Here is a 22,929-nt window from a genome sequence, read left to right on the forward strand (position 1 = left end):
CAAGTTATCTCCTGGGAGCTTTCAACTCCGTGTCCTCTGCTCCTTCCCCACCATGTCCTCCCCCCATCATATCACCATCAGCAGCCTCCTAACTGGTCCCCTGAGACTCCACATTCCACCTCCACATTCCACCTCGAAGCCAGGGGAGCTTATTCAGTGTAAGTCTGATCATGTTCTTTTCCTCCTTAAATTCCTTTAAGGTCTACCTGATTCTCTCAGAATGAAAGTCAAAATCATTAACATGGTCCACCTCCAACCCACAGGATCTTGCCTCTGTCCAGCCCTCCACACCTACCTATTATCTGTTCTACCAGAGTTCAAAGCTCTCTCCCCACACAGGACCCCCTGCCTGGCTGGACTTGCTTCCCCACAACTGGACCCCTACCTGTCGTGTAATTAACCCTTCCGCACCCTTCAGCTCTCAGCTCCATTGTCTCTCCCCCAGGGGAGTGCTCTTTGGGCTCAGTCTCAGGTCAAAGAGACTTGCTGAGACTCTGGCCACACTCATATGCTCCTTTGTAGCACAGTGTACAATTAAACATTCGGATATGAAAATGTTTGATTACTTCTATTCCAGCCTCTATGCCCTGTGCATGCAGAGGTGGCATGTGTCTTGCTCTTTCTTATATTCCCAAATCCTCAGGTAGCCTGGCCGAAAGTAGGAGCTCAAGAAATACTTGTTAAGAAAAGTGTACACACACTTATATATGTATGTATACACACACACACACTGGAATATCACACAGCAATAAAAAAAAAAAGAATGAAACCTTGCCATTTGCGACAACATGGATGGGTCTAGATGGTATTGTGCTAAGTGAAATAAGTCAGACAGAGAGAGACGAATACCATATGGTTTCACTCATATGTGGAATCTAAAAACAAAACAAAAGAAACAAAACAAAACAAAAACAGATTTAGAAACAGGGACCAAAGGGATGGTTACCAGAAGGGAGGAGATGGGATGAGCGAACAGGGGAAAAGGTATGTAGTCAATAATCCTGCGATAAGTTTACTCAGTGACAGATGATCACTAGAATGTGTGAGGTGATCACCCTGTAAGGTATAACGTCAAATTACTATATTGTACACCTGAAACTAATACAACCAATATAAGATCGTATACCAACTACACTTAAATTAAAAAATAAATTAAAAAGAGAAATACTTGTTGAATGAAGTGACAAGTAGTGTGCATCTGATAAGTGTTTATTAAATAAATAAATGGACTACATTCGACTTCTGTCCTCCAGCTCACTGAATGATTCATTCATTCAAGAACACATATTGAAGTCCTACTTCCCTGACCTTTAGCCCCTTTTCTTACTATGATAGACAGTGCCCAGGTCTCAGGGCTGACCCTCAACCAGTATCCTTAGATTCCACAGCTGCTCGCTTGAGTGTTTGGCAAGCATGAAACACAACCAAATGAATTACAATGAAATACAATTGTAATAAGGAAATGTTTAAACATATTGCAGCTGGCCCTGAACTTCTTGAAGGTGGAAATCTGAGCTGAGATCCAGGAGGCCAAGCGCACAGAGAATGCTTAAACTTCTCCAAAGAGAAAAGGCAGGAATCTATTCTCCGCTGAGACGGGGTTGGGGACATGAGAACTGGGAGGCAAAGAAGGGGGAGGAAGAGGCAGAGGCACAGAGATGGGCTGAGGCTGGAGCCACATGGAGTGTCCGTGTTGGGGGCTGGCCGGTGGATGAGCTGTCCAAGGACGCATGAGCCTGGGACACCTAATGTCCTATTTGAGGTTGTCTGTTTGGATGTGGTTTCCATCTCTTTCCCATCTCCTCCCACCACACTCTGGCCTGCATTATATGTGATCATCGAAATCAAGAAAGCGCTGCACTGAACATCTGGGTGGTCGAGAGATATACAACCGACAATAAGTCAGGCAGCGAAAGACAAACACCACAGGATTTCACTTTCAAGTAGACTCTAAAGAACAAAATAAACAAACAAAACAGAAACAGACTCATAGATACAGAGAACAAACTGGGTATGGTTGGGGGGTTGCAGGGCTGGGTGAAAAAGGTGAAGGAATTAAGAAGTACAAATTGGTAGTTAAAAAATACTCACAAGAATGTAAAGTACAGCATAGGGAATATAGTCAATAATGTTGTAATAACTATGGATAGTGCCAGGTGGTTACTAGACTAATCAGGGAGACCACTTCATAAATTATTTAAATGTCTAACCACTATGCTGTACTCCTGAAGCTAATATTAAATGTCAATTCTAATCTAAAAATTAAAATTTTTTACAAAAGAAAGATAGACAACAGAAACACGCTCAAAAGCAGGAGTCTGAAGCAGAAGGATCATGAAAACGTCCCTAGGAGTTTGCAAAAATTAGAGGGAAGACTTTGGACTTCTCCAAGATGCAGATGTAAAAAATCTAAGCCACCTTATCTATCTATCTATTTATATATATCTATACATATATTTTTAAGAATAAGCCTATTCTAAATAGGAGATTGGCATTGAAAAAACTTTTTTAAAAATAAATAAGAGGGTAATTAAATGCTCAGATTCCTACGATGTGACTATGGACCTTGATAGAGCTACTTCTCTTAAACAGAGGAAGACTGCACAGCTGGGGGGCGGGGCTGTTTCAGGTAGGAGCACATCCAAATCTCACCTGCTCGCCCCCACCCCCAAAGCTCGGGGACCCTTCCTTCTCCCACAGCAGCCTGCAGTCCTCTCTCCCTGTCCCCCTCCCCAGTTACAGCCACTTCAGCTGTCCCCCTAACCTGGTTTGCATTTGGTCTCTGAGCCCTTCCTGTGAGCCCAGCTGCAACCTCACTTAGATTGCCACTTTTGCCAGACCTGGACAGGTGTCCTGATCCTCACGTCCCGCGCCCCCGCCCCCACTCCCTCTGCCACCAACACTGCCCAAAGAAGTGCCCGGAGGGGCTGTGCAGTCCTTGCCAGACCTGGCAGCTTCCCATCTTGGGCTGCGCTGCGCATGTCGGCCCTGTCCAGCCCAGCCCACAAACACGTACACACACATTGCCATGGCCAAACAGTCTTTGCCAGATGAACGAACCATTTGACTGGTTTTATTGGGTGCAAATTGAAGGCTTTTCAAACACAGTGACAGATACAAAGTACCCTGATTACGTTCTGAGGCGTAAGTCACAGTCACTACTTCAGAATCACTCAAGTCAGCCACACAGGAGCCGGGGCTCCAGGAGTTCAGCGCGGGCTTCTGCAGGAAGCCCTGCTGTGGGAGCAACATTTGCAAGAAAATAAGTTAACCTTGCAACCCCGCCTCCCAGACTCCTTGGAAGGGCACAGAGCTTTTCTCTCCAGGGCATGGAGGGGAGCAAATCAACAGAGCAAGGGAGGGATTTTTAAAGCAATGCTCCAGCTCCAGGCGCAGATGGAGGGCCTTCGCACCCCGGCCAGCGGTGTCCTGGTCTCCCTCGTCGCCAACAGGAGAGGCTCCCGGAGCACAGAGCAGTGTGCCACGTGGCTCTTGGAAGAGGACAGCGAGGCAGGGACGCGGCTGAGGAGCACAGGAGGGTCACGGCCACTTGGCCACTTGGTCTTCACACATCGGAGGGCGCTCAGCGATGAGTTGGTGCCACCAACCCCTCAGGGACACACTCTGCAGGCCACCTTCACTTGAGCCCCTAGGCAGGGCCTTCGGGGAAACTGAAGTGAAGCCTGGCTGAAGCCACACCCAGGCGCAGGGCAGTGGCCACATGGCTGCGGGACAAAAGGCTTCCACTGTTCCTCTGCCGCCCCCCATTGTCTGTCATGGCTTCATTCGGGGAATGAGGTGGCAGAACTCTGCCACCAAACCACCGAACAACCCGTCGTATGCCCACTGAGTTCAAGTGTGGGTTAAAAAAATATACATGTGCATGTATCTCACAGTTCAAACTATACAGCTTTGAAGAAGAGTTATGGCTTTCTGAAGGAAGGGCAGTCGGGTCCGGGAAGGGAATTTGCAAGTGCCTACCCTGGCTGCACCCCTAAATGTGTGTGCAGAATGTGGGAGCCCCAGAGAGGAATAGCTGCCCCCCAAAGGGATCATGGATGGAGAAACTTGTTAAGAAGCCAGCCACAGTGAGGGCCACCAAGAGACCTGAGGGAGAGAGTAGAAGAGAGCTGGCTCCCAGGTGGGCTGGCAGGAGCTGCCCTGGGGACCCCACCACCCTCCTCACAAACTGCAGCAGCACGAGGGTCTGGCACCGCGAGCTTGAGGCCAGCTCCTTCCACGCTCCCACAGTGCTCAGGCCTGGGCCTTGGGTGACTACCTCCATGAAAACTGCCTCCCCTGCAACCCCAACAAGGACAGCCACCCAGGGCTGCCGACTCTGGGTGCCCACAGCTTGGGGCCCAGAGAGAAATGAATATCAAACAGGCCCCTCCACACAGGCACTGAGCAGAGCATGAGGCCAGGGGTGAGCCCGGGCCTGGACCAGACTCCAAATGAGCCCGACAACCCCCGAGGGAAGAAAGCAAAGGGCCTAACGAGCTACAGCAGGACATGGCCACCTCCCCCCGCCCCCCAGGAGCTTGGGCACCCAACGCCAGAGCCCCGCCACCAATCCCGCGTGGCCTGGGACCACGCCGTCATGTTTCTGGGCCTTGGTCAAGTAAGGACTCCCCATCTGCTCTACCCTCAACACAGGAACACAGAGGAGAGACGGCGAAGGTGTTTATAAAATGGAAATGTTCACCTGTGGGGAAAAAAGTCACATTCTTCAATTCACAAATAAGCCCAGGCCTGAGCCACCGCAGAACCAGCCACGCCCCTGCTGAGATCCTGATCCCCAACTCTACCCCCATGTAGGGGAGGTGCGGGAGGGGGTTGCCCTGGCCACCGCTGTCGATACGAGTTCCCCCGAAGGGGAGAAAGTGGAAGAGGCTTTTCCCCCTCCTCCTGTCCTTTTCCTTGGGAGAGGGGTAGCAAGAGAGCACGGCCACTGCCAGAGGGAAAGGGACCCCCAAAGAGTCTACCCATCTCACTTATTCTGCATCATTGGCTAGTGAACGGCTTCACCGACCTGAACTGCAGGACAACCCAGGGCCAATGTTCTAAGCACCAGGATTAGGGACACCGAAAGCGTCCCTAATGTCACTTGAGAACGGCTCGTACCTAAGTTTTAAGTGTTAGGAGATGGAAATGATGCTGAAACAGGTAAGATGCTTCTCTGCCTTCCTCCTCACGTGTGCTGAACGACATTTGAGGGTTTTCGTACCAGGGCTTAGTGTGGACGTCACAGGGAGAACTGACCTGAAATGCCTTGTTGCCCTCGGGGTTATCATGGCATATTTGCCCCTCCACTAAACGGCCTCGCTTGGTATTTTCTGAGCTATACGGTTTTGGTCTTTTTAATACTATTACTATTAGATGATTAGCTGCCACTTCTACTCTATCTAGCACCTGTCATCATTCTCTTAGTTTGCTTGATTATAAGAAACCAGAACCAAGTTCCCTAGAATTGAAGTTAAAATTGAAGTGGACTCGTGAGGGATTTGCTGTTAGTAAAACGTTTGGTCTTTGCTGCAGAGCTTTATAGCATCGGTTTCAGGGGCTCAAAGTTCATGTTTCTTCACTGAGTCCCTGGCTCTCTGGGGGCTGAGTCCACTAGCTGGATACCTGGCCCTGGGAGGGGAGGTGTGTTTAGACCTTTATTCAATAGAATAGTAAACATCTTCTCCTTTAACAAGTCAAGATGTTCAGGAGTCTTATAAACTTTGAATATGGAATTTCGAGCTGCCACGTGGAGAAAGTTCTCACTGAGTGGGAGAAGAGACTGAGGCAGGAACCGGGTCCTACCCAGTGAGTTTCACCTTGAGACTTTTCCAAGGAAGGGTGGAAAAGGAGGGGAGCGCATAACGCACTGGGTGCGAATCCGGCCGCGGGTCACTCGGTCGGTTTCCGGGGGGCCCCCCTCGGTATTGGTTTTCCGTGGTGAGGGGGGCAGAGCCCTGAGCCCAGCTTTTGCCTCTAGTTGGTCTAACTCCCCGCTGATTCCAATGTGCACACAAGGTTGAGAACTACAATTCTAGAGGACATAAAACTTTTACCCCAAAGCTGAGCAAATCATTTAGTTGAAGGAAGTGAATTACTTGGTTGCCAAGGGAACCATCCACAGACTAGAAAGAGAGACAATCACTGATTTCTGGCTTTTGTACCAAGAGCTAAGTCATGGTAGTATATATTTCTCTCTCTCTCTCTCTCTCTCTTTTTAAATGAAAAAAAAAAAAAAAAGGTTTACAGAAGAGATTATGTGGGGGAAATATCTGAAGACTTATAAAGGATGGGCAGGGCTGTCGTCTCTCAGTTCATTGGCCAGGACAGCTGAGCCCGTCCGGCAAAGCAAGGCTAGGTCTGCTCTGACCCTCAGCAAAGATGCCAAGGCCTCTGGAAGCCAGGGACCGACTGAGGGCCCAGGGCAACTGCTGCAGGCAATAACGAAAATCAGAATTCTATTACAAGGACATCGAAAGCATTTCATGTCATTTGAGAACTAGCTGTTCTCAAATGACATGTGATTCTATATGAAATAAGCCAGTCACAAAAGGACAGATACGATATGATTCCACTTATATGAGGTACCTAGAGGCATCGGACCCACAGAATCAGAAAGCAGAATGGTGGTTGCCAGGGGCTCGGGGAGGGGGAAATGAGGTGTGTCCTTTAATAGGTATAGAAGTTTAGTTTTGCAAGATAAAAACATTCTGGAGATTGGTTGCACAACAGTGTGAATATATCGAACACTATTGAATAGTACACTTAAAAATGGTTAAGATGGTAAATTTATGTTATGTGTTTTACCACAACTAAAAACGAAAGAAAAAAAAAACACACAGAAATCTCAGATAGTATCAAGGTCAAAACAGATTCTGCAAATGTTATATATTCCTGAGCAGTCATTTTTTGTTGCTAATTTAATAGCAGGTTATAAATCATATTCAATTTATAGAAAACACAGAAGTTGGTCTGTGCCAGATTCTTGTTTTCACTCTTTTCTTAGCTAAGACTCCAGTCTGCATGTCAAGCCAGACATCGCCCCTCACTGGGCAGCGGCCACTGAACCACAAGCAGTGCAGAGTGTGGCTGTCCAGCAGTTGCGTGTGCCAGCATCACCTGTGACGTCACACAAACTGATTCCGGGCATCACTGTCCTCCCCACCTCCCGGCTCTGAGTTTAGAGCGAGGGGTATAACAAGCACTCAGGGGATTCTGATACAGGTGATCTACAGTCCACCCTTTGAAGAACACACTGCTTCATCAGGATGCCTTGTGGATGTGATCAACCTCCACACACTGTCCTGGCTTGACCAGACCTCCGAAAACAACAGAAGGCACATCCTGGCCTCGTCTGACCCCGGAACCACCAGCAGCCTCATGCAGGAGGGAAGCCCTGGTGGCAGGCATAGGCCAGGTGTGTGCCGAACGCAGAGCAGCACCAACCCCTCCCACGGGAAGAGCCCCAAGGTCCCAGCCTTCCGCTGGGCCTTGGGCCAGACATCCCGAAAAGTTCTGCTCATCCGTTTCTCAGCCAATAAATAACACATTTTCCACTCGTCTCTGTGACATTATTGATAAGTCCTTCATGCCAGCACGCACTTCAGCACAGCGACACCAGATCCCGATAAATCTATATGGTTTTGAGGAGGGAAGGAAAAAAAAAATGTCTTTCTCTTCTTTAGTTTAAACTAGAGAAAGAGGGATTGTTAACAGCCAAAGGCAAATGAGCAAGATTATAATGGGGGAAACAGAGGGTGGCAGAGACTGGGTGATAGAAGCAGCAAGCCACCACACAGACACCTCAGCCTTCCGGCCCCGAGCTCCCCAGCAGCTGGTAGGGAGCGTGCACAGCTCAGGACTTCCCACGGAGAAGGTATTGGGCAAAAAAAAAAAAAAAAAAATTTGACAGGAGACTCTCTTAAGCTGACAATTTCTCAGGGTGTTACTCAGTTTATTAATAAGGCGTCCTGAACCCTGGAGCCTACTAGGTGACCAGAGACTCCATGGCTATAGTAAACACGCGACTCTGTGCCGGTGCTGGAGGCCCAAGCTGAGCCAGATGCACTGGCTTCCCTCAGGGAAAGGACAGACCCTCGGACACAGGATGCCCACACCACGTGCTGCACGTGCTGTGGGGACATCCTAACGGAAGCCAGTGATGATCGAGGCGGAAGCACAGAGGACAGACTGCCCAGCTCAGGTTCACAGAATAGGGGACCCAAGGACCATAACCCGACCCCATCTGCAAAAGTGACAGAATAAAGGGGAGGCAGAGGTGTGGGACCAATGCGGGCGTTTTCAATAGCTTTGCACAAGCAGGATCCGGAGGAACATGGAGCTGGGGGGAGGAGGTGGTATGCAGGCCTCTGGTAAGTGAGTAAGCCCGCTGGGACATGCCTGTCATATCTGTGCAAGGAATCTGGACCATGTGGTACAAGCAGGCTTCGGACTCCACCAAAGGCGCTTCCGGAAGGTAATTCTCTGGAAGCAGAAGATCAGTCAGAAGGGCCTGAGTTTAGGGCACAAGGAATGTAGGTAGGGAAAGAATTCAAGGGACATTTATGAGTAAGAACTGACACGATTTGGAGACCAAATCTACATAGAAGGTGAAGGAGAAGAAAGAGCCAAGAGTGACCCAGGTTTGGGGTCGAGTGGTCAGTGTGTGGCAGAGCCATTCACCGAGGGACAGCTGTGCTCACTGGGTGCCTAGTTTGTGCTGGACCCTATGTTAAGCACCGTGCAACCCTATTTCATTTAACCCTCGCCACAGCTAGTGAGCTGGTGTCCTGGCCTCATTCTTCAGATGATGAATCTGAGCCTCCAGGGACTTCGTCAGCTTCCCCAAGGTCACCCAGCTAGTAAGTGGCAGGAGGTGATGTGGAGCCCAGATTCTTTTTAACTATATATCAGCTGAGGACACATGAGGTTGGAGATGTCATTCAGGTACAGACTTTCAGGACACAGTGAGCAAGTTTATGATGCCCCGAGGGAGAACCGGCCTGCAGGGAAGGGATTTAAGATGCAAAGACAGGAGAGACTTGAGGCCGTGAATAGATAAGATTTCTGCAGGAACTCCTCGAAAGAGAAAGGACCTTGAGGTAGCTTCAATGAAGATGAATCTATAAAGGGGCCTGAGCAGGAGCATTCAGAGAGGCAGGAGGAAAGCAGAGGGAGAGGAGTTTGTTAGGAAACAGAGGACAAAATGACCAGAGCCCACCCCGTCACATGTTACATGGATGTCGAAGACGATGCCTAAGGACTATCCACTGCTTTGCCAGTTACCATCTTTCGCTTGCCGGCCTTCAGAATTCAGGACTGACCCTGGCATGCCCTCGTCTCCCCTCCTGTTCCCAAGCTGACACTCGCCAGCATTCAGCGCAGCTCCTGTTTGTGCGTGCGGGACTCTGGGTTCAGCGTCTGGACACACCCACTGGACCCTGAGCTCCAGGCGGGCAGGCGTGAGCTTTTGCTCATCACTACTATAGTTCCCCAGTACCTGGCACAATGCCTGGCACCAAATGGGCACTCAATAAATATTTGTTGAGCACCTGGCTGAAGCCGGCTCTGTGTGCTCCTTCAATTGTCAGAAAATGCTGCCCGCCTCCTCCCCCTGCTCAGCAAAGTCAAGGGTGATGGGCACCAGGTGGTAAGTGGCAGAGTCGCTGTGGCAGCCAGCCTGCGACGGTCTCAGAGGTGGCATCTGACCTTGAGCCGCCCTCCTTTTTGCTTGGCTAAGCACCAAGTCATTTACTTGTTTCTGCTGCCTTTCAACCCTGGAGCAGTGGGTTTAGCACAAAGGAAGATGCAATTTTGTTTTGCTTGTGGAGCATCTATTTCCCCTAAATGAGATTTTAACTGGTGGTCTACACCACAGGGCGGGATGGTGACAGGGCGGCGAGGAACGTGGTGGGGGCTTCCTGAGTCAACGCCCGAGTCTTTCTGAGCCTCTGAAAAATGTTCGTCCTACAAACACTGGCTGCAGGAGAAAGAGCGTGGCCTGGAAATCAGGAGAATGGGTGAGTCCCATTTGAGGCACTAGCTGCCCATGTGGCCTTGGGCAAGGCACTCGACATGTGTCACTTAATGTGTCCTCTTTCCGGGAACCTCTTCTTACCTACAAAATGTGGAGATGGCCTCAGTTCTCCTGCAGTGCCAGAACGGCATGCATCCTACTGCGGGTGGCTCAGTCTTGTTACCAGGGCCAAGGGGGACACCTATAAGCAGAGACTGCCTTTTGGACTCATGACAGGCTCCTGGACCCATCACAGCCTCCCAGAGCATTTGCGCCTAGAGCAGGGCCCACTAGCACCCCCTACAGTGGCATCTCAGTCAGGATCCCTCTTGTTTCAGCCCTGGGAACACTGGCTGGGAAGCAGCTAAGACAGAGGTTTGGAGCACAGTTCAGGGTTCTATGACCTGAGTGCAGTTTCCTCCACTGGGCAACTCACTGAATCGCTCTGAGCCTCAGTCTCCTCACCTGTCCAATGGGAGCCTTCTTACCTAAGGGGGTCCTGTGATGATTATAGGAGATAATGCAAAGAAAGTGCTCGGTCTAGGGCCTGACACAGAATGAGAGTGCAGTAAATCTTAGCTATCATCATCATAAATATTATTTATGGCTTAGTTCCACATATCGTGACTGCCTGAAAAAAAGTTAGAGATTATAGGGACCCTAGAGATCTAAGCCTCTAGTTGTATAGATGAGGAAACTTAGCCCCTAAGGGAGAGGAAGAGACTTGCCCTAAGCCCTACAGGCAGATATAGGACCGTCAGCCATGAGACACAGCTCCTACATGGAGTGAATCCTCATGCTCCATCCTCAGCTCTTAAGCCAGGCCTGGCTGGAGCAGAAAGCAGCCCACGGCAGCTGTGAGAACCCTGATACTTGACTCACCAAAGCTCCACCTCCCATTCACTGCCCCACCTGGAACATAAGCATTACAGGAGGACTTTGGTGGAGGGTCTGTCTACAACATGCACTTGGTAGAGCCCCAGGCATGCCTTAACCTAGGTCACCTCCTTGTTCAGGGCTTGTTTCCTTAAGTGAGACAACACTGTCTTTAAGAGCCTTCCAGTTCTGACATTCCATGGGTTCAGGACCTGGACTTAATTAAGCACAAACAAGTGGCTAGAAACCTCAGTTAACCAGACTCTTTCCCAAAAGCTCCTTCCTTGGGAGAAAGAGCCCAAGAGAACATAACCACCCACTGTCCCAGTTTCCCATGGACTTGGGGCCTACCCTGTCTCCTTGGCTACTTCCCCGCTGTGCAGACAGACAGACTGAGGCTCAGGGCAACCTGGGGTTTCCCCAGTAAAGACCACAGCTCAGCACAAAGGTGGGGGGCCAGCATCTAGAACAGTGCTGTGCATGGAGCACATGCTCTGTAACGACCCACCAACGTGAAAGACAAGCCAAGACGAAGTGGATTTGCCAAGGAAGGAGCCCTGGGTGGTAAGCACCTGCACTCTCCTGTCTGTCAGCTGGCTGGGCCTGTTGCTCTGCCTATGGAATGAGGGGATCAGATGAAAGGCCCGGCTCCCTGCTGTGCTCACCCGGTTCCTGCTCCTCCTCCTCCTCCTCCTCCTCCTCCACCTCCTCCTCCTCCTCAGAGCACCCAGCACTTGGGGCTGGAATTTATGTATGGTCTGCCCTCCACCCCTAGAAGACAAAGGTACCACCTGTACACACACACACCTTGGAGACACTGAGTTCAGTTCCAGACCACTGCAATAAAGTGAATTGTAATCTCACTGCTGGTGGAAGGTTTTGTTTTCAATTTGCAAAAAAAAAAAAAGCATCTGCGAAGTGCAATAAAGTGCGATAAAATGAGGTATGCCTGTACTTGTCATCATGTCTTTCCAAGCCCGAGCCCAAATCAAAACGAAGTGGGTGTTTCCGAAATGTTAACGGGAGGGAGGGAAGAAAAGAGGAAGAAGGGAAAGAGGAAGGGAGGAGGGAGGAAGGAGGAGGGAGGGCACTGAAGTCCACCCAGCACTGACATTCTATGATTCCACAAAGCTTAATTCTAAGGCAATTCGCCAATGGCGTCTACTACACACAGCCTCTGCAGCGGTGGACACACCGGGGAGAAGCAAAGGGAATGAAGTTCAGGTGTGAAATGACACGTCAAACCGCTTGCAGCCTAGGCACAGCTAACTTCCCAGAGCGCGGGCCCTATGGGTCCGTGAGCGTGAAGGCCGCCAGGCTCTGCCATGCGGGAAGTCCCGCCTTTAGAGCAGATCCCTCGGTGATGCTGGCGTCAGAGGCCATGACGCGGTTCTGTCCGCTGAGCTCACCAGTTATATATGTCTGCAACATCCAGCCAGAGCCTTATACAGCAGGAATGCGATATAGCAGGATTCTGCAGTCTTCAGAAACATAAAGAGGAATGGGTCTTATAAATAACTCCTGGTTAAAACGGGGCTGAAAATAAGGGGACAGAAGAGGAAGCAAACTGCTAAGCACTTATTAAGTCGATGACATTGGCTTAAAAACCTCGGTGCAAATGGCTGGTCTGGTTTATTTCCTTCTCGTCAGAAGATCAAATGCAGGATTGAATGTGGAGGCACCGAGACTCTGTGTGTGTGTGTGTGTGTGTGTGTGTGTGTGTGTGTGTGTGTCTGTGTGTGTGTGTGTCTGAGGATGTGTGTGAAAGGGTCTCACGGTGTCACTTAATGGACTCGTTCAGTGTGGCCTTGGCCGATTAGCCTCTGGACCTCTCTAAGCCACTCTGTCTTGACAAGAAGCTCTGGCGTTTGGGTGGGCCTCTAAGCTCTGAGATTCTAGACTGCAAATCAGGGCTGAGGGTTCAGCATAAAACTCAGGAGCCCAAAAGTCTGAATTAAATCTCGCCCATGTTCATATGTCCCATCTCCCTCTTTTCCATTCTTTACGGGGCGTTCCTTTAGCTGTGACAAGGCTGCTACAGTTTGTGCTCTCCTGGATGCTAAAATTGAGTGGAAATGTGCTTTATTCACTTGCAGTCCCAGAGCCTGAGTCTTGAGGTGTGGCCCAGCAACATGCAACTGTGGGCAGCGCGGAGCCACAGGACCCAGGCTGAGGCCCAGGATGCCTAGCACAGAGCTGATGCTGCACCAGCCTCCATCCCTGTCTCTCGGCCCACAGGACCCAAGTACCAAGCCGAACTACAGAGGGAGTGGCAGCCTTTCATCCAGACCCTCTCACTGCCCTGCCCCGCGCAGGAGAGCGGAGGAGCGCGGTCCTGGGTGCCGGGGGCGCCGGGCGGCCCTTGCGCCCTCAGCAGCAGCTGCAGGTGCCGGTGTGCACACGGAGGATTCCACGGCTGTGCAGGTGCAGGAAGTTGAAGATCTCGGAGGGCATGGCGTGGAAGCCCGGGCGGGGCTTGACGTTGTCGTAGTAGTGGTGGGTGATGTAGAGACCCGAGGGGTTCATGGGGAAGGCCCAGAAGCCGAACAGGTGCACCTCCTCGCAGAGCTCCAGCGCCGCGGTGGCCAGGATAAGGCCGGTGCTGATGCGCTTCGCGCGCACCCCCAGGCTGAGCCAGTAGCGTGACACGTTGACCAGGTACTGCGGGTGGAAGTAGTAGACGGCCTGCGGCGACTCGAAGTCGTCCAGCACGTACTTGACGCGGATGGACACGTCGGTGTTGCGCGTGTTGTAGAAGGCGGGCAGCAGCACGGATGCGTTCTCGTACACCTGCAGCACGCGGTAGAAGGGCCGTCGCCACTTCTCTAGCTTGTGGAACCTGGGCGGGTGGGCGCAGAGGGAGAGGGTCGGCCGCCCACTTCCCACAGCCCCAGCAATCTTGCTTCCGCCACCCTTGCACCCCGCAGTCTTTTCAAAGGACGGAGGGGACTTACAAGGCCATCCCTGCCTCCGATCACCTCAGTCACCTCAGCAGATGAACGTCCAGCCTTCCTTGGAGGCATTTATATTTTTGGAAGTGGCTACAGGAGAGGATGCTGGACTGAAAGGGACAAATATCTAGTGTGTTGCCTGGGGCGGGGGGCGGGGGCAGCGTTTAACCCAAAGGGATGAGGTTGGCCCTGGCGGGCTCAGTGGGGGAGTGGCAGGAAGTGGAGGCTTTTCCTAGAGCCCTCGGGGCATTCGCCTGTGCTGTCCTCCCCAAGATCCCCAATGAAGGACGCCAAACCAGCAGCCAGTCCTCTCAGCCTTCCCCCCACAACCCCTCACTCATCTTTCCTTTACATTAAGCAGCCCTGGGGTTGGCTCATCTCACATCTGTCTAATGCTCCTTCTCTCCGCTGACCGCTGACCGCCAGTGTTCCTGGGCCTCTGGCCTATTTAATAGCTCCCCCTCCTCTTACATTTCACCTGACCTAGATGGTGTGACTATACCAAGGTTGGAGTTTTACACATTAACCCGCTCCCCTGAGGCCCCCCAGACATATATCCAGAGCCCAGGGGGAGCCAGGTGGGGGGGCTGAGATCTTTGCAGGAGGCCTTCCCCCACCCCCACCCCCACCCCCTGGTGTCACCTGGACACACTGCACAGGGAGCTGCTGTCTCCCATCACACTCTGAAAGCTCAGACTCATCTCTAGGTGAAGACAATCTAGACCAGTGCCGTCCAAAAGAAGTATAATAACAGGCCACATATGTAATTTTAAGTGTTATAGTGAGCACATTTAAATAAGTAGAAAAAAATGGGTGCAATGAATTTTTATATTTTATTTAGCCCGATATATCCAAAATGCTATCATTTCAATGTGTAATCGATATAAACATTTCGTGAGATATGGTCCATCTTCTTATTCATATTGTCTTGGAAATCGGGTGTGTGTTTTACACTTACAGACAGTACATCTCAATCTAGACTAGCCACATTTCAGTGCCCAGTAGCCACGTGTGATTAATGGCTACCATATTGGATAGCACAGGTCTAGAAGGAGGGTCACTGACCTCTCTGTGATGATGCTGGGGTTCACGGTGACCACGTCTGTCTTCACCCCCACATCCATGGTATACTTCTCTGAGATAGGGGGTAGGTTGCACCTACAGAAGAGACCAGGTAGCCCAAAGGCATGCAGTCAGCCATTCCAGGTGGAGTTCAGGCAAGGGTTTGGGGAAGAAAAGAATGCTGATCACATGAGTAGAGGGATGCAGAGGTGGCCAGCTGAGTAGAATCTTTGTGGCCTGGGCATGGAGGGGCCAATCCAACCCCTTCTCCCACCGACGCTGAGCAGCCCAGTAATTGTGAATCTATGACCCACCCAAATGTCTTTGCTTTAAGCTTTTATTTTCAACCTATCTGCCTTACTCAGGATGAAGATGGAAGCAAGGATACCCAAAGAGGTAAGAAGGAGTGCTAAATAAGGAAAAAAGAAATACAAGGACCAGCCTCCAGCTTAGGTAAGCAAAAGTGAAGTTCATATTGGTGTCAGCCACAAGGCTAGCCTGGTTCCAAACAGTGCTTCCAGAAGAGGAGAACCCAACCAGGAAGGTGGCTGCCCAGATGGCCTCACCAACAGAGTTGCATGGTCCCCATGAGTCCTCAGTGTCTTCACATCTGTTATGCCATTTGCTCCCATTCTGCAGATGTGGAGACTGAGAGGTTCGACCATGTGCCCAAAGGGACAGTGCTGGAGAGGGGAAGGGACAACCCAGAGCATGAGGTTCTGCAGGGGTGAGGAGTAGGGGATTAATAGCTTACAGGGCAGCATTAGGGAAAGGGCACAAGGGGGGAGGCCCTGGGGGCAGAAGCAGCAGGTGCAGACCGGTGATTCTTTTACCGGAAGACGAAGTCGGCGCTGTTGATCTCGCTCCCGCAGCGGCTGTTCTTGAGGATGCCTCCGTTGCCCACCACTGCACACTTCTTAAACTGGGACCGGTAATAGGGCATGTCCTGGGGAGACAGAGGCACAGCCTTCATCTGGTGCTCTCACCTCTGTACCCCTACCCACCTCCACTCCTCACAGCCCCATGAGCCACCCTTGTAGAAAATGTTATAGAAAAGTGGTTATTCACTTAGCAGATGAGAAAAGAGGTCAAATGACTTGTCAGTTCCACAGGCGATTACGAATGAGCTGGGACCGGAAGCCAGCTCTCCACGGCCTTTTTCGACAAGCCCTGGGATGCTCCAGGTTTTCAGAGAGAAGAAAGGACAGGTTATGGCTAGCCCTGCTTGTCTTGGGCTTTCCCAGTGTTTAGAAGCTCGGCTTTTTTATGACTGCCAAAATACATATCTTAATGATTAATGCAGGTGTTCTGTGGGATGACTGGCAGCAGAGATGGGGGAGGTCCACCCAGGGACCTTCAACTCAGGGAGAGGTACAGACTCTCCCTCTGCTCCACAAGGAGGACACAGGCCTGGGACAGAAAGGTGCCTGGGACAGAAAGGTCATCCGAATTGGGACAGATGTCAGTATGTGGCAACAGCAGGGACAAGAGGCTGCGGGTGAGCAAGCAAGGCCACATCAGGGGAGCAGTGAGAGGCTGGGACACCTGGGCTCTCTGCGAAGAAAGAGCTCTGAGCACAGGGGAGCCCTGGACTTCCCCTGAGTGATGACAACTTTCATGGAGTGAGCATCCCACAGTGCTTTGATCTTGTCATACCTCAATTGGCAGGGTTACCTCAGTATGGACACTGGTTGTCCACAAAGACTCTCTAGGGGACCACAGGCAAGATGGCAAGACAAAGTAAATAGTGGCCTGAGAGTTAGGAGACCTGGTTCCTAGGCCATAATTCCCTCATGGTCCGCCTGAACCATGTAGAACTGGGCAGGCACAGGGCAGCAAGACAGACCTGGAGTCGAGGGTAGGGTGACCAACTATCCCAGTTTGCCCAGGACTAGAAGACTTTGCCTGGGATGTAGGACTTACATTTGGTCAAACCTGGAAAGTTTGGGCAAACCAGGATTGGGCGCTCTAGTCAAAAGCCCCAAGTTCAATCCTGGTTTTGCCCTATAATGAGGTGAGGGAACCATGGACAAGTTGAGCTCTCAGCAACTTCATTTTGTAAATTTTACAAAATTTGTTGCAAATTAAAGTGTTGTAGTTTACAAAACTAGGATGGCAACGTGTATTTCATGTGATTCAATGAGATGATGTAAAGCAGAGTTTCTGAACTCAGCACCGTTGACATTTTGGGCCAGACCGCCCCTTGCTGTGGGAGCTGACCTGTGCACTGTAGACTCTATAGCAGCATCCCTGGCCTCTCCCCACTAGATGTCAAGAGCATCCCCCAATCATGTCACAACAATGAAAAATGTCTCCAGGCATTGTCAAATGTCCCCAGACTGCCCCCAGGTTGAGAACCATGGATGTCAATGGAAAGCCTACCCAGTGCAGGGCTCGGCCCAGAGGGGTCTCAGCAAGAGCACCAGGTTGTTATTACCAAAGGTCCCCTCCATCTCTGACACAAGGAGGCTGATGGGCGGCTCTCCTCCCAGCACACACCAGCTGGCCGGCCCCGCAGGGGAGCAAGCACTGGTCAGCACCTTGGTCTTCTGTTGGGACCAATTGCCAGATGGACATCAGGGAAAATCACATTACAATGGGATCACTGGGAATGAGGCTAAACCTTAAGGAGATGCTGCATCCTCGACAGTCTTTCCTCATGGCCCATACTCCCTGGAGCGAAAGGCCCAGGGGGCCAAGACAGGAAACAAGGATGTCTCATGACCAGTGGGCAAAACCACAGTTTGCGTGTTACTGGAGAAAGGGAAACAACAGTCATCTTTGGAGAGACCATCAAAGGCTTTTTATGTTCTATGTCAGTTTCTCAAACTCCTGTGAATCGAAAACCACCTGGAGGACTCTCTGAAAATATGAGTTCTGAAAATATGAGTTCCTGGGGTCCCCGGACCATGGAATCAGAATCTTCAGGGCGAGGGTAGGAGACTAAGAAGCTCCATTTTGTTACAAACTCAAATAAATACTTTTAGGGAAGTTCAGGAAATACTTCTGTGTCACATGCTCTAGTTCAGGGGGGTCTCAAATTATGGCCTGTTGGCCACATCGGACCCACCACCTGCTTCTGCATAGTCTGAAAGGTAAGAACGTATTCTATATTTTTTGATACTTGGAAAAAATCAAAACAAGACTATTTTGTGACATGTAAAAATTATATAAAATTCAAATTTCCGTGTCTAAGAGGAGCTGAAGCATTATTGGAATGCAGCCACACTCATTTGTTTTCTCATGTCTACGGCTGCTTTTGCAAGAACGGCAAAGGTGAGTAGTTGTGACAGAGACCATATGGCCTGCAGAGCCTAAAATATTTACTCTCTGGCACTACCCAGAGAACATTTGGCAATCCCTGCTTTAATTCTCTGGTCTATACCCGTGGCCCTTCTTGGGCCCATATGTCATAACCGAGCTGTGTGTCACCCGCTGGCATTACCTGCATGAGATGCAAGTTTACCTGCTGTCAACCTCATGCTCCAAGCCTTGTAAGACCCACCTCGTAAAGATGGCTCACACCCCATCGTCCTCCAACACTGATGTGGGAGGTACGTGGGACACCTCTCCACCTTCAGCTTCTCCCTGGTGCCCCTACAACAGCGACCTTATCAGTACACTCTGGCATGATAACAGAACACAGGGAAACCCTGGGCTCTTTTTCGTTAGCACTCCCCTGAGAAGCAGTGCAGCCCAGGCCCTCAAATTTCATCCAGAAAGACCTGAACATGCCCCCATTCAGCATTTCTACAAACAGGACCCACAAAGTCCTGCCCTGAGCCCGGCGCTCTCCAGGAGTTATGAACAGGTCCCATGGAACCTTCCTCTGCTTGAGATGGCAACCGTCGGAATCTGGCCGTGGGGCCCCTTCTCTAAGAGTCTGATGCAGCACAGGCCAAATCTGAGTGCATGCGCCTGAACTCCGGTGATCTGAGTAGTTCACTCACATGGAGCACTCGTTCTGTGGTCCCCCTGTGACCAGGGAGCCACCGTGCTGGCCCTGGATGAACAGCCTAGCTCCAGATTCCTCATATGTGAAAGGAAAAAAATAAATGGTCTATCTTCTTTCAGTCTCTACTATTTCAAATTTCCTGTTATAAGCAGCTATCCCTAGTCTAAACCCCACATGTTACAGACAGGGAGACTGAGACCTTGAAAAGCAAATGACCACCTGAAGTCATCCAACACAAGACGAATCTTTCAGTGCCTTGTTTCCTGCTGGTTGGTGATTCCTTGTGCACACACAACTTTTGCATGGATGTTTTTGCTTTAGTGCCTCCCTCAGGTGGGGGACAAATGATTATCATTTGCCCAGATACCTGTAGGAATTCCTCTACAAGCGATGCAACAACAGAAATTTTACAACCACTTTCTTGCCAAAAGTCACTCAAATAATAGCCGGTTGACATTCGTGGTGCCAGGCAGAAGCCCCAGGAACCCCAGAAGACGTTCTACAGAGCCTAAGAGGACGGCCAGCCAGGACGAGGACAACTGAGTGCAGAGGGCACAGCGGAGCAGTGCCGACCACGCCGGCATGGCCACAGAGGGCCAGGACGGTCAGCTCCCTGCCCCGCTGACTGCACTGGCCCCCCAAGGCCGGTGCCCCACCCTCACCGCTCCGCCCAAAGAGGCACCTTGGGAAACATGCGGAAGATCTCTTGGTTGATGTGGTAGATGCCGCTGGTGTCGACCTCGTACTTGAGCTTTGTCCCCAGGGGAGTGTTCTTCTGGGTGGTGAAGAGGAAGGAAGGGGCATTGCAGCACCTGGACAGAGTGGACCTGCGGGGCGGGAGAGAGACGAGAGACAGTGGTGACGGGAGACAGTGGTGACGGGAGACAGTGGTGACGGGAGACAGTGGTGACGGGAGACAGTGGTGGCGTGGGGCGGAGCGAGCCTGCTGAGGAGCAGCGGGGTCATGGAGTTCAGACCCCTCGGGGAGACATTTTCTCCCACCTGCCCCTCCCCACCCCACGTGTTTGCTCGCTCTGTCCCCTCCCCCTTCAATACTCCTCCCAATGCCAAGGCCTCTCGGGGTCCAGCCAGGTTTCTCTCCGTGAACTCCTAGTCGCCCTTTCCCCACTGACTGCACTGGCCTCTGAGCCGGGTCCCATCCACTTCATCTTCCCCAGCTCCCTCCCTGCTTGAATGAAAGCTCCTTGATGGCAGGGGCCCTGTCTCTCCAGATCCCGCACAACGTCAGTCACACAGGTGTTCCACCACTGGGCACCTGCCAGTTGCGGGATGAGGCATTCATCTGAGCTTTCATCAAGATCCACTAAGCATCTGCGACTTCCTGGAAGCATGCTATTTATCCGGCCCTCATGGAAACCCAGGGAAGCCGAGCTCTTCCTTGGGCTCTCGGCTCCCACACTGGACTCTAGACAAGGGGTCTACCCTGTCTCATGGGGGTCAAAAAAGCCAAAACACACATGGTCAACAGAAACGTGCCATGTCAATCATTTAGAAACTGTCTTAAAAATGGGACAGAGTCAGAAATTTGGGATGGTGGGTTGACATCCTGTAGAAAGTGGAAAATGGCTTTGAAAACAAGTTTTCAGGTATTCGTTACGAGAGAGAGAGAGAGAGAGAGAGAGAGAGAGAGAGAGAGAGAGAGAGAGAAAGAGAGAGAGAGAGAGAGATCCCTGCAGTTTTCACTCACAAAAACATCCAAACATGAGCTCCGGAAGGGTTAAAGCTGAAATGACGCACACAGGCTTAAAACAAACAGCCGCACAGGGAGAATGTGGCTGATGAGGCCAGCTTGGGAGTCAGCCAGGCCAGAGAAGCCTGGTTCTTCTCCTCTCGGCAGCTGGCCTTCCACCGTCAGTACATCCTCCCAGGCATGCTGGCGAGGCTTGGTGATGGGGTCCGTTCCTGGGCACATCTTGTGCCCCCTGCCCTGGGGACCCACAGCCCTCTGCCCTGGCTGCAGAGGGGCTGCGCTTTACAAAAGATGCAAATTTCCACTTTCTCACATCCAGGACTTTGGGCTCACCACGACCCACTTTCTCCTAAAACAGCAGCAATGGGCTGAGTACACCCTGACCTTCTTCTCCCAACACTGGCTCCGGGCAAAGTCATATCCAGCCTCCAGATGGCCACGGGAGAAATGGAACACTTTCTCCAAGGAGTCCAGACGATGACCACTAACTAAAATTGAGGAGGAGCTTTCCAGAAAGTCACACCCTAGGTCTAGGATGGAAACTTGGCTTGCCAACCTGGTGTCGAGAAGCCTGGGTTCTCATTTCTGCTCTGCCCCCACCAGCTGTGGGGCTTCAGGCAGGTCTCTTCCCCTCCCTGGGCCTCAGTTTTCTCATCGGTGAATACAGGGCTGACTCTTCTGACACTCTGAAGTTCTGTGACTCCAGGTTGCCAAAGCCAGGAAGGTTATACGAATACTTTTTTATAACTTAATCTCTTACAGGGACTTCGCTGAGGAGCTCAGCTGGCTGCTGGTTACTGAGAACATTCTTTCTCATGGAGGGTTGGGTTTCAGAATGTGACTGAGGCTTCCCCAAGGGAAGGCCAGAAGCCTGGCCAGGCAGGGGCCACAGGTCAGCATGTAAAACCAGTATCTGGCCTGTATAGATTTGCTGGTCCAGAAACTCAATCTTGTCAGCTTACTGGAGAGTACCCCATTACGGGAGAATGACTTATATTAACCAAGCTCACGAGTGACTGATGTATAAACCAGAATACCAATGTGTCTCCTTGTAAGCAGTGGGGTGAGGGAAGGCCTCTGCTACAGGATGCCTTTCCTGTGACTGGAATGCTCATGCCTGTCTTCTAGCGCATGCTCTCCACCCTGCTCCACTGCACCAGGGTCTTGGGAACCTGAATTAAGAATCTCATCGATGTTCGATAAGCTCGAAACAAGGGCAAAGGGCAGCGACTGACCAGACTTGAAGGTTTTTCCATTTAGAGCATGGCAAGACCTGAGGTCACCTCCCTTTCCCATACCTAAAACCACTCCCCTCCACCCCCACTGCAGAAGGGTCTCAGGCCCCCCAGACCCTCCCCTCCGGAGAGCACTGGCTGATCCCCGCCAAAGGCTCCCACGCTTCTCTCCATTTTTCTTCTGCCACATCATCTTCCTGTTGCCTCATTATTTCCTTAGACATGTGCATCCCACTGATGAGGCGTCTCAGACTGGACAGCATCCTTTGGCACCTCGACAACCGTGTCCTGCCAATTGTTTATCAGCCACACCCTCAGCATGTGCAGGTCTCACCCACCCGAGGAGTCCCCATAGTAACACTTCTTTCTGAGGGGTGGCTTTGGGCAGCACTTGCAGCTTAGACTTTGGACCTGCTCCCCTCTCTTCCTGTACTTGGCTCAAGTTCACATTCTACTATAATAGGTGGGTCCCTGCAAACTACAGCTGGGCCTTAGCTGGATTTCCATTTCCACAGTCTCACAGATGCCTCTGGTTCGAGACTGCAGGCACCTGCGCTTCAAGGGTCATCACTTTAAACACCCACATTTTTTTTTTTAAATGTGCCACTTTAAACTACTTCCCAGTCTCGAGATGGTCTGGAGTTGCAGCAAACTGGAACAAATGATTTATAAAGAAAATACAAAATACTTAGTGTAATTTGTTTTTCACAGCTTCCCTTGCAGGATTCCTTCATGCTGATCGCTCCTCAGTACATTTAAACTATGACCTGAGTTGTCAAAATCCAGTCTATTCAACACACATGCTCAGGATCCTATCAATTCTATTTAATAAGTTCTACCAGCACTAAAATAATACCATAATACTCACAGAATTTTAAAGATGGAGAGGACCCTACAGTTCACCATTAATCCAAAAGAATGTTTGGATATTGCTAGTTGCTTAGCTCTCAAAGACAGAGGAGCTTTAAGATATAGCTCTTGCTTCACTGGGAGCTTATAATCTGTCAGTTTCAGTTAGAGAGCAATTAAAAAATAATCTACAGCAGGGCTCAAACATCCAGTATAGTCAGTAAGAAGCCAAGAGCTCCAAGATGGAGGGGCCTGCTGAGCTGGAGCAGCTG

At 50.8% G+C, this 22,929-nt stretch overlaps 1 protein-coding gene across 2 annotated transcripts in view; it reads right to left on the reverse strand.

Moving 5' to 3' along the window:
- Window positions 1-4,670: 4,670 nt before the first annotated feature.
- Window positions 4,671-22,929, reverse strand: part of ST8SIA5 (ST8 alpha-N-acetyl-neuraminide alpha-2,8-sialyltransferase 5) — a 48,541-nt gene continuing 30,282 nt past the window's right edge. Inside the window, exons 5-8 of one of the 2 annotated variants that reach the window (XM_016148420.2) lie at window positions 19,545-19,689; window positions 15,741-15,853; window positions 14,911-15,003; window positions 4,671-13,733 (exon numbers count right to left, since the gene is read on the reverse strand). In XM_016148420.2, coding sequence (XP_016003906.1) covers window positions 13,265-13,733; window positions 14,911-15,003; window positions 15,741-15,853; window positions 19,545-19,689 — 820 coding nt within the window. In that variant the 3' untranslated portion in view covers window positions 4,671-13,264. The remainder of the gene's footprint in view (window positions 13,734-14,910; window positions 15,004-15,740; window positions 15,854-19,544; window positions 19,690-22,929) is intronic. The other variant, XM_016148421.2, reaches the window with a different exon arrangement.

Source organism: Rousettus aegyptiacus, unplaced genomic scaffold (assembly GCF_014176215.1).
Source record: "Rousettus aegyptiacus isolate mRouAeg1 unplaced genomic scaffold, mRouAeg1.p scaffold_m13_p_12, whole genome shotgun sequence".
Classification (NCBI taxonomy): domain Eukaryota; kingdom Metazoa; phylum Chordata; class Mammalia; order Chiroptera; family Pteropodidae; genus Rousettus; species Rousettus aegyptiacus.